Source organism: Hipposideros armiger, unplaced genomic scaffold (assembly GCF_001890085.2).
Source record: "Hipposideros armiger isolate ML-2016 unplaced genomic scaffold, ASM189008v1 scaffold_413, whole genome shotgun sequence".
Classification (NCBI taxonomy): Eukaryota; Metazoa; Chordata; class Mammalia; order Chiroptera; family Hipposideridae; genus Hipposideros; species Hipposideros armiger.
Genome location: NW_017731763.1, coordinates 519,534 through 531,248, shown reverse-complemented (window position 1 = coordinate 531,248; position 11,715 = coordinate 519,534). Strand labels below are relative to the sequence as shown.

Here is an 11,715-nt window from a genome sequence, read left to right as displayed (position 1 = left end):
GACTCTTATTACTTAGGGTGGTGAGACCCTCCCCATATTCAAGTGCCCTGATGCCAGCCAGGGGCCCCTTGCAAGTCAGGCCTGCTTCCAACAGTCTAGTTAGATCCGATAGATAAGTAGATCCTTTAGAACACAGCCCTTGTCTATTTGTTCCCAGCTTCATCCACAGCTCCTAGAAAAGTACCTGAAATATAGTGGCCATTCAAAATTTTTTTCTTTTATAAAAAAATTGCTGGTTCTATCATTTCCTAGCTGTATAATCTTGGGAAAATTACTTAAGCTCTGTTTCCTCATTTGTAAGATGGGATAATAATATTACCTACCTCAAAAGGTTGTTTTGAGGATTAAATGAATATGTATAAAGTGTTCATAACAGTATGTGGCAAGAAGAAAGCACTATATAACTTATAGGTATATATGTAATGTTATTATTTACTGGGTTTTTTAAACTTCCAACCTGAAAGTTCTACCTTCTCCAAGTCACACTAAGCTTTCCCATCATTAAACTTAATGAATCTACAGTCTATACATAGAAGTTAACAGATCATTGTTTCATGTGTACTGAGATCCCTAACTAGTTTGTGGGCCATATCCAAAACTTTGTAGCACACACAACAGTGTCTCACATGATTACTTAATCTGTGCAGAAAATATTGATTTGCCAAAAAAATTATGTCTGTTAAATCAATTTTTCACAGTGGTCAGAATGTAAGGCAGTCAGTCAACACTTTTAAAAATTATAATTTGAACAAAACAGCCTCCAAGTTTCTTTGATTTTCTATTGAGAAATGGAAGGAAAAATGAGTTGATTCCATCCAGTGTAAAGACTACTAGTAGTAGTAGTAGTAGTAGTAGCAGTAGTAGTAGTACTAGTAGTAGCAGCAGAAAGAAAATGCTTGAATTTATAAAATACATAATTAGAATGTCAAATATTTGACTTTGCCTTAAAGAGAGCAAGAGGGTTCAAATCCTCATAGGTCAATAAGGGTTATGTACATCTTGTACAGCGAGAATTAGGAGATATACATTTCCTTAACTAATGAAATCAAGTTATGAAAGAATATTTTAATCTTAAAAAAAAAAGACAAAGAAGAACTGGGACGGAATAAAAAGAGGGGAGCAACATGTAGCCCAAGTTTAAACTTGATGAATCAGAGACCGATGGTTCCTATCCCAGCTCTGAAACCAGGACTCTGCACATAACCATCAGGGAAAACCTCAAGGTAGCAAAATTACAAGAACAAAAGACTGATCAGACTGAAGTTTACCACTGTGAGGGAACTTTTAAAATGGCCAGTCTCTTTAGATGAATCATCATCACAGATCTTTGTTTACATGAATTTATCCTACAAGCATCAACATCATCATAAACAATCTCAAGGTGAACTTCACCTTTTAGTGTGAATTACTCTAAAATAGGTTTATATAAGAACTCTTAAATATCAAACACTTAATAAAAAATGTTCTCCATCCTCACTGCCTGTAGTAGACGCTGGGTTTGGGTCTCACGACCTCCATTTAACCATTCTATTTGAAGAGGTTAGAAGACTAAAAGACTCCCTTGAAAGCAAGGTGTTGGACATGGATTTGCCAATTTTTCTGCACATAGAAGGCACAAGTGGGGCAAAGGCCATCTTCCTACAGTAAGGGCAACTGACAAAAATGTGATAGACATTGAATGGCTGCAGCAATCACAGTCCTGGCTCCCCCATCAGCTCACCAGTTTCATGGGTGAGAAGCAGCCATGGCAGTGGATGTAGTGGTAGCAAAGGCAATAGCATGAGGCCTTGAAACCAGAAGTCTAGTGGTGGCTTCCTGAATTTTGTTCCTCCAGTACTTCCATGATATTGTAAGCATCCTATTCCTTAAAATAGCTACAGGGGTTCGGTTTCCTGCCCCATATCCTGACTTTTGATACACTAAGATTGAGTTCAAGACCTCTTACACTCTTGCTTGGACTACTGTTATAACTAGGTAGCTTGTCTGCAATCTCTCAGCAATCTAGTTCTTCCTCTGACCTGCCACCACCAAATCTGATGGTGCTTAAAGAAAACTTACCCAAAAAAGGTCATATGGAAACCTCTTATGTTCCTTTATATACCTGTATCTTATAGACTATATGCTTTGACTCCTCCATCTTCCCACTCCACCTTCAGAAGCTAGCTCAAACAAGACTCCTGTGAATCTTCCCCAACAGGGTCACTTCACAGGCTCATATGTGCACTCTCTTCCACATACCCTGCTCCCTGCCCTTGGCTCTGTGCTCATTCACATTCATTCATTCAAAAGATATTTGCTGAGTTACATTTATCTACCACATGTCACACACTGTGCCAAGGGCTGGGAGTACAAGGCCTCTTCTCTCTTACAGCTATACTCCAACAGGGATATAGATTACCCAATAAACATTCAAAAAATGTTTAATTACAGTTGTGTTAAGTGTAATAAAAGATTCAGGGTGCACTTACATGTATAAATAGAAACCTAACCTAATCTGGGAGGATCAGGGAGAATCATTTCCCTTGAAAAGACATTTAAATAGAAACTGGAAAACAGGTAAAACTAATCAGGCAAAAAATTGTTGGAGAGCTTCGTAGGCAGAAGGAACAACATGTGCAAAGGCCTTCAGGCAGCATTCTAGGAATTGTGAAGACAACCAATGAACAAAAGTCAGAATGCAAGGGGGACAGCAGCCCAAAATAAGTGGAAAGGGAGGTACTTCTTACAACTAAGTAAGTATAAATAACACTTAGTACGCTGTTTTAGAATTATTTATTGGCAAACATGCAAGCCCCACTAAACGAACTCCTTTAGGTCTTAAAATTTTTTTAGCCCCAAAATCCAGTACAGTGCTTAACAGTGTCCCTCAAGTCAAGATCTGCAGAATGAAGACATGAGTGTTTGATCTGGGCAAGGAGCTTAACCTCTCAAAAGCAGACTCATGGAACAAAATAATCTCCATGGTTCAGAAACCTTGATTTTGACTCCCCCAAAACTTTTCAGCAAGAGACACATTTTCATGCCAACATATATATATTCAAAATCAAATCTAATATTACTGTGGCTGAAACTTTAAATACTAAAAACTAAACTTTAAGTTGGCAAGGGGCTCTAAATCCTCACTGCTTTATAAAGTGCCATCAACTAATAACCAACAGTCATGAATGAGTCCAGGTAGAGAAAGCAGAGCTCCATCTGCCTGTTCTTACTCTCTAGTTGCTCTCAATTTGGTAAGAGTAGGATCAGTAACAAGAAACTGGCACCTATGCCATCCTTTCCTCATTCCTTACTTCCTAAATACTGTCAATTCTGGAAACATACACTGGGGACTCAGTAAAAACATGTCAAAATCCAACTGACATACCTCTCTGCCAACTATCATAAATCAACAGAATAGGATAATCTCTAGCCCCAGTCTAGTTTTTGGCACATTTTCTCAAAGAGCAATCAATGGAGGAAGCACTGTTTGAAAGAAAATAAACTGAGTTAACTAGGAAATAGCTCCAAAAATACATGAAAAGCTTCACATAGTTTATTAAACAGTGAGTAAACATCACTATACATAGCGATGTACAGTATGGAACCTCTTTATAACAATGGAACTGTAGAATAAGACCCTTAGCATATCTTTTAAAAGTACATTTAATCTGAATTTCACTGCCTACATTTACTATGTTAATTAGAAAACATAATGATAGATCCAAAATTGTGTTAACCAAGAATTCTACTAAGAGCGCTCATAAAGGTGTTCAAACAAAGATTCAAAAACTTTACAAAGTATATTTATCAGTTGTCCTGTCATGTGAAATGTTTCAATTATTACAACCAGGAAATCAAGTCTAATTAAACCAATAAGTATCCTTAACTGATTTTTTTTTTTTCTGGAAAGATCAACACAAAACAGTGAAATAATTTAGATCATTTTAACATTATTCCAGATTTAGTAGCAACAAGAAAAAAATGATCTTTCTAAATCATGACTGTGTCCTTCAACTCTTGATACTATTTTCTTCTCTCCCATTTCCTCCACTTCTCAAAAACAAACTCACAAACAAGAGACCAAACAAAATCAAAGTAAAACAAAAAACTTAAAAAAAAAATTCATTCAATATAGATCTATTGATCTCAGGGGCAATACAAATAATGAGTAAAAATAATGCTCCCATTTCCTCAGGTCAGAAGAAATAAAACTTCTGTCCTAATTTGAGAAGTACATGATTCTTCTCCCCCACCCCAAAAAAGTAAACAAAAATGTTAATGTGTAGTAAATTATGGCTTTTAAAACTGATACATTTTTTTGGGTAGCAATAGTGAAAATCTAATTTTATAAAGTACTTTTTGGGGAACAGAAATTTGAACAAAAATTATTTTTCAATTATTTCTATACCTAAATTACTGAAAGTTATTATTCAATTTTTACTGATTTCATATTTACTAGCATCTCTACTTAACCATGTTATTTATTAGTCAAAATACATACATAACCTCAGCTCCTTTCTTTTTCTGGCCTTTTTAATGCCCATTTTTCAGTGTTTTACTAGTGCAGTGATGAGTGAGCAACTGAGCCTCAATAAACAACAGTATTCCCCCGAAAACCCACACACGTAGTCAAATATCAGGTAACAAATATTACTACAATAATTACATAAAATAAATATAAGGTTGTCTCAATCAAGTGCTCACAAAATGGTCTAGTTACAGTAATCCAGTACCTGTTATGGTAGTGAAGTGCTGTGTGGCTTAGTCAAATCAATCAAGCCTACTGAAGCGTGACTCATTTATACAGCATTGTGGAAGAACAGTCTAGGAAAGTCTAGGTCAAATAATGCAGAAATCTTAAATAATAGTCCCAAAGGCTGACTGACTCTGTTTTGGAGAACTACCTATTTTTCACATTTAAATAAATTAACCAATTTACCAATAAGCAAGATCTTTTCCTAATCACGTGAGAGGTTTGTTTTTAAAAATCTGAACCATTTTCCCCATGAGATTACTTATAAGACATTAAATATAAATCAGCTCTCCAAATCCGAAACATATAGGCTAAAAATAGTGTATGTATTTCAAAGGCTGAGACAGAAGCCCTCTAACTGAACAAACTAAAATTCGTTTTTTTTTTCTTCTCTGGGTCTTTAAATGTACCTTCAATGTTTGTGGGGCACACAAACCAGTGTCCACATAGTCTCCCAAGCTAGGTGGTCAGAGAGAATCTAATATTAAAATTTTCAAGAACGTAAGTCCACTGTTCAAGAGACTCATGTAATGATATTCCTCTTCATTGTGGCTTATATCCAGACTGAAAAACACTACTACTACGAATAAAGACCCTCCCCAATCGTTTTCTTCAGTAAAACTCCAGCCCACCAAAAAGGACCAGCATACTTTCTCAGGAAGCAGAAGCAAAAGCCCTGTACAAAAGCCGGCAGGTGGGCTGGCAGGTAGGGCTGCACCTGGGATACCCAGCATCGGAGCCCCGAAAGGGAGAACGGGGATACAGGGGAGAGTCGAGGCGGGGACGGAGACCTAAGGGTGGCCCCACCCACGGATGTACCTGTGAGCTGAGACAGGAGAAGGGCAACCCTTTAACACCAAGCACTGCCCAGGCCGGCGCCCGTTTCTGCCCCGGCCCTCCGGCGGAGGGTCCGAGCATCGCGATTCGGACACCGGCTGGGCCCCGGGACCGGGTAGAAGAGAGTGGGACCTATGACGGCGACCGCGGGCCTGATCTAGCCGCCGCCTCGGGCGGAGATAAGGGTCGACTTGAACCCCGCGCCCACCCTCCCATCAGGGCCGGAGCCGGCCGGGCGCAGCCGCGGCGGCGTCCGCTCGGGCCCCGGGCGCCGCGGCGACGGGAAGGTCACCGGCCGCAGGAGGCCCCGACCCGGGGCGGCGACGTCCGCGCTACCTTTGGCCTCGCAGTCGGCGCAGTACTTGTTGTCCTCCTCCCTCAGCAGCTTGGACAGGATGAGCTGGTGCTGCTCGTTCAGCTTCTGAGCCTTCTCCCGGCAGGAGCGCGTCGCCATCGCGGCAGCGGGGCGGAGAGCCCGGGACAGCTACGGCGGCGGCGGACGCCGGCAGGAGCCGGGCTGGATGAAAGCACCTGGCGCTGCCGGGACCGCAGGCGGACTCAGCCCAGGAAGCCGCGGCGGCGGCGATAGCTGGAACCGCAGGAGGAGCGGCGGCGGTGGTGGCAGCGCCGACGTGTCCCGCCTACTCGCCGGGCCGGCCCCACACACACCGCCCGAGCCGGCGGGGGCTGGGAGGAGGGGAAGAGGGACGGGCCCGTAGCTTCCGGGTGGCGCCGCAGGAAGGAACCCAAACGCCGGCGCGCTGCGCATGCGCTGTGCATCCCGGGAAGCCGGTCAGCCCGGTGTTTCCCTGCAAGGCCCTTAGCCCAAGGTGATTCCAGGAAGTTATCTTTAACTGCCCACTGTGGGCTTCCCCACTCTTGAGCGGTGATTGTCTTTGAGGCCCTCGGGTAAAACCCGCTAAAGGAAGACTTTTTACAAGGAAGCGACTTTCACTTGCTTTCTTGGCTTTTTTCTTGCTGATACAACATTGGAAATTCAGAAATAAAAGTGACCAGGTGGACTTATTTAGTCATTCGATGTTTATTCTCCTGCCGTTTTGAAATAGTCATTATTCTAGAAGCTGGAGACACACGCGGAATAAAGTAGACAAAACAGCCTCTTGCATTTCAAGGGAGATGCAGTAATTATTCTGTGCCATGACCTAGTAACTCATTTAGCCCTTATCATAATCCTATGATACTGTTATCCTCTATACAGATAGTAAAATGAGGCATGGAGGAGTTTAGTACCTTGCCCAGGTTACGGAGTTACTCAGTGGAGGAGCTGAGATTCAAATCCAAAGCAGTCTGGCTCCAGAGCGTAAAACATCTGGCAATGAGGCCTTCCATATGTAGGGGAAAGTGTGGTCACGGAGCCAAATGCTGGGCAGCGTCACGGTAACAAGAAGCTGAATAAACACTGATCTTTAATGCATGAAAAAGAAAACTAGGGAAAGAACACACGATTAGACCCCCAGAGTTCCCCAATCCAGGCTCATGGGATTTGAACCCTGGGTAAGGCCATTTTAATGTTTTGACATGTTGTGTATTATTAGCAATTTCTTATGTGGGGCTTATGTAATCAGAATAAACATGGCCCTTGCCTGTGGTGGGACAAATGCTAAGAAAGGTAATGCGCAGGAGACTGTGTCTTATACCTTTTTATAGGGCCAATTCCTAGTCTAGACCCTGCATAAAGGAAGCTCTTATGCTTACCTCACCCCCATTTTTGGCACAGAGCCTCAACAAAGCTTGTAGAATTAAATTGAATGATAATGGCAGTGAAGATACTGAGTACTTGAACAAATTAGGCTTAAACTGCATAGTTCTGACAATAACTAGAAAGATATCAGGGTGAGTTCCAATTTAAAAAAAAATAAAAAATAACATGTGAGAGGTAGAACTTCTAAGGCACATCTAGAAGACTGGTCTGATTTAGAAGTGGGCCTAGGGAGGGAGCTATTGAGCAAGAGCAGCCTGCACAAAAGCACAAAGACTTCTAAGTATAATAGCTTGGAAAACAGTGAAAGACCAGGGTGCTACTTAGGACAAGTGAAAGATAAGGCTGAATAAGTGAAGTGCAACAGGATTAAACAAGGCTTGGGGAAGGAGACAAAGCAATCTGACCTTGCTGCAGTTGACAATAGAAAACTTGTAGATTCTTCAACTAGGATAGTAGCATTAAAAAGAAAAAAGAAAGAGGAAAAGAAAAAGGATGTTTCGGGGAAGTCCAGCAGTAAAGAGTTAACAAATACCATTTTTGAGTGTTTTTCCCCCCACAAAAATTCTGCTTAGCACTACAAGAATTCAGGGGGAAAAAAAAAAAAAAAGGCCAGCCAAGTGGCTCAGTTTGTTAAGAGCTCGCTCAAGAGTTTGAGCTCTGAGCACAGCGGTTCGAGTCCAGCCCGAGCTGAGCAGCTGCTGAGAAGCCAACAGGTAGCAGGATGGCTTAGCTAAAAAAAAAAAAAAAAAAAAAAGACAGGCTACTACCAGGAAATGATCTTTATGATGGATTGAAGTACCACAGCAATACCTATAGAAATACAAGGCACAACACATATGTACTTTTAAATATTCTAGGAGCCACATTTACAAATTAAAATAGATATGGGAAATTAATTTTAATAGTACATGTTATTTAATCCAATGTATCCAAAATATTGCCATTTCACCATGTGAGTAATATAAAAAATTATTAGTGAAATATTTTACATTATTGTTTTCATATTGTCTTCAAAAGCCTGTGTGTATTCTATACTTACACCTCATTTTAACTTGGACTAACTGTTTTTCAAGTGCTCAATAGCCACATATGGCTAGTGGCTATGTTACTGAACAATGCTGCTCTAGATTGTCAGCCTAGAGGCTATTAAAAATCTAAGTTTGAGTTGATTGTTTGGGGTACAATAGGAAGAGCAGGAAAAAAAAGAAGACACTGATATCAAATACACCTTGGGAGGAAAATAACATTGCATTCATTCACCAATATTTATGAAACAACTTATAGCCAGTTCCCTGATAATCAGAAACTCATACGTCTTACAGTCTTGTAAGACATGTATTTACAAACATGTAAATAGAAAAATTAAAAGCCACATTGTAAAGTCTTATAGCAAATATAAAGTGCCCTGGGAGCAAAAGGAACACAACATCAATAGCCTAGAAGAATCAGGGAAGCTTCACCAAGTATGTAATGCTTAAACTTGGTTTTAACAGATGTAAGAATTTCTCAAGTGAATAGGGATGAAGAGGAGGAACTAGAATAGCTTGAAAAAAAATACATATGGACTTCTGAAAGTGCATGGCTATGTGTTAGAAGTAATGAGAATATGAGGCAACAGGAAACTTGAATGTGCATGGAGAACAGGTAGGTAGGAAAGGAAACAAAGTAAAGAGGCAGATTGAGACCAGGATGTTAAGAGGTTTGTAGCCAAACTACCTAGTTTGAATATTACCCCCAACGACATTTAGAACCAGCAGAAACTTCTACACAGGGAAAAGAGTTGATTAACTTTGTTTTCTCAAACTATAGTGGCAGACTAGAGACCATGTGTGTGGGAAACTGTTATCAAGAAAACAGATTACAGACAAGGATGTTGCAATAATAGTCCATAGACGATATGCTGAAGGCCTATTTTAAGCCAGGAGCATAAGTCTGGAAGAGATAGAACCAAATGTTTTAAAATTAGAAGCAGCAAGATTTGGCAGCTGACTGTATGTGGGGGCTGAGAGAAAGGAAGTGAGAATAAAACCAAGGTTTCTAAATTGGGAGACAGGTAAATAGTGATGCCACTAATCCATATCAAAAATAGAAGGGAACAGTACAGGTTTGGGGTCAGAGGAGAAAAGGTGTTTCCTCAAGGACATGTAAGCTTAAGGTGTCCACAGGACATCCAGCTCCATATGTCTAATAGGACATTGCTATCTACTTCTAGGGAGGAGTTAGTGCTGGTGAAAGTTATTTGGGAGTCATCTATATTTAAATGGTAATAGAAGCCATAAGATGGATAATATTCCTCTAGAGAAAGCATAGTGACTTAGAAGAGTCCAAAGCATGAAATTTTGGGGATTATCAGCTAAATGAGTAGTGAGCGAAGGAAGGTGAACCATTGAAAAGAGAGGTCAAGTGTGGCCAGAAGCACAGCAGAGGCCATGGCAAGGTGGGTTTTGGAGAAGTAAGGGTGAACACTAATGCCAACTTCAATTTTATCTGGAGAGGCTTTCCAGGGACTGGAATTATCTGGTGTTTCAGTAAAATATTGAGGGAAGGATGGGGATGGTTAGAAGAAGAGAAAGGGAAGGAGGGAGAGAGGACTGACACGATCAGATTTACATTCTGAAAAGAAAACACTCCTGGCAGCAGTGTAGAGACAGATTGGATGTAGGCAAGAGTGGCTACAGGGAGAGCAGCGAGGCATCTTTGGCAGTGGTTCTAGATGAAATGATGATGACTGGGTTAGGGTGGTGGTTATGGAGATGTAAGAAGTGGGTGGATTTGAGAAGTGTTGAGAGGTAAAATCCACAAGACCTAGTGCTGGACAATAGGGGCAGTAAGGAAGAAGGAGCTGTAAGAATGACTCTGAGCTCTTTTTCCAGCTGGAACCGTGGAGGGGGCAGAAGAGAAGAAGAAGGTTCCTGCTGTACCGCAAACCCTTAAGAAAAAGTAAAGGAATTTCGCAGAGCTGCAGATCAAGTGCCTGAGAAAGAAGTTTGCATAAAAGGTGCTTTGAAAAGCAACAAAGAAGCTTACCTATGAAAAAGCAAAGCACTATCACAAAGAATATAGGCAGATGTACAGAACTGAAATTCGAATGGCTGGGATGGCAAGAAAAGCTGGCAACTTCTATGTACCTGCGGAACCCAGATTGGTATTTGTCATCAGATTCAGGGGCATCAATGGTGTGAGCCCAAAGGTCCGCAGGTGCTGCAGCTTCTTCGCCGTCACCAGATCTTCAATGGCACCTTTGTTAAGCTCAACAAGGCTTCAATTAATACGTTGAGGATTGTGGAACCATATAGTGCATGGGGGTACCCACCTGAAGTCAGTAAAATCTTCAAGCATGGTTATGGCAAAATCAACAAAAACCGAATTCTCCTGACAGATAACACATTGATTGCTCGATCTCTTGGTAAATATGGCATTATCTGCATGGAGGACCTGATTCATGGGAGCTACACTGATGGAAAACACTTCAAAGAAGCAAACAACTTCCTGTGGCCCTTCAAATTATCTACTCCATGAGGTGGAATGAAGAAAAAGACTGCCCATTTTGTAGAAGGGGAGATGCTGGCAACAGGGAAGACCAGATCAACGGGCTTATTAGGAGGAGGAACTAAGTCATCCACCATGGGTATTTTTGTAATTTGGTCAGGTAATAAACAGCGACTACTTGCAAATTTAAAAAAAAAAAAGAATGACTCTGAGGTGAATAAGTTCTGGAGGTGTAATGTAAAACAATGTGATTATAGTTACCAGTATTTTATTTTATACTTGAAATTTGCTAAGAGGATAGATCTTAAGTGTTATCACCACAAATAAATGAATGAATGAATGAATGAATGAATAAGTAAAATGGGAACTATGTGAGGTGATTGATATCAGCTTGATTTTAGTGAATATTCAGTGAATATATAGTGAATATTTCACTATATATACATATATCAAATCAAATTATATACCTTAGGTATCTGCAATTTTTAATTGTCAGTTATACCTCAATAAAACTAGGGGGGAAAAAAAAGAATGGCTGAGATTTCTGATTTGTGCAGCTGGGTTCATGGTGCCCTTTACAAAGCAAGGCAATACCAAAATAGGAATATATTTTAGGGTGATCATAAAGTCTGAAGTGCCTTTGAGATATCTAAATGGAGCTGTCAGGCAGGCAGTTGGATATCTTAGTCTGGAGCTCAGAGAAGAGGTCTGGGCTGAAACTATATAAGTATATGATACATTATTACATTAAAGAAACTATTGAAATGGATGAAATCACATGAACAGGGAAAAATGAGTGAAAACAAAAGAGGACCTAGGATTGAGCTTTGAGGAATATCAATATTTATTATGTATTATATAAGCTAAGCATAATAAACCTGCACAGGTGACCAAGAAAGTATGACAAGAGAAATAGGAAGAAAATCTTTCATCT

At 40.5% G+C, this 11,715-nt stretch overlaps 1 protein-coding gene and 1 pseudogene across 5 annotated transcripts in view; one reads left to right on the top strand and one right to left on the bottom strand.

Annotated features, from left to right (window-relative positions):
• SMAP1 (small ArfGAP 1) overlaps window positions 1–6,234 on the bottom strand; it is a 149,773-nt gene extending 143,539 nt beyond the window's left edge. For 2 of the 5 annotated variants that reach the window (XM_019664000.1, XM_019664002.1), the window contains exon 1: window positions 5,906–6,229. In XM_019664000.1, coding sequence (XP_019519545.1) covers window positions 5,906–6,023 — 118 coding nt within the window. In that variant the 5' untranslated portion in view covers window positions 6,024–6,229. Of the gene's footprint in view, window positions 1–5,905 lie in introns of all 5 variants that reach the window. The other 3 variants (XM_019664004.1, XM_019664001.1, XM_019664003.1) reach the window with 3 other exon arrangements.
• Window positions 6,235–6,336: 102 nt separating this feature from the next.
• On the top strand, window positions 6,337–11,320 carry LOC109394158 (60S ribosomal protein L7 pseudogene; annotated as a pseudogene).
• Window positions 11,321–11,715: the final 395 nt, after the last annotated feature.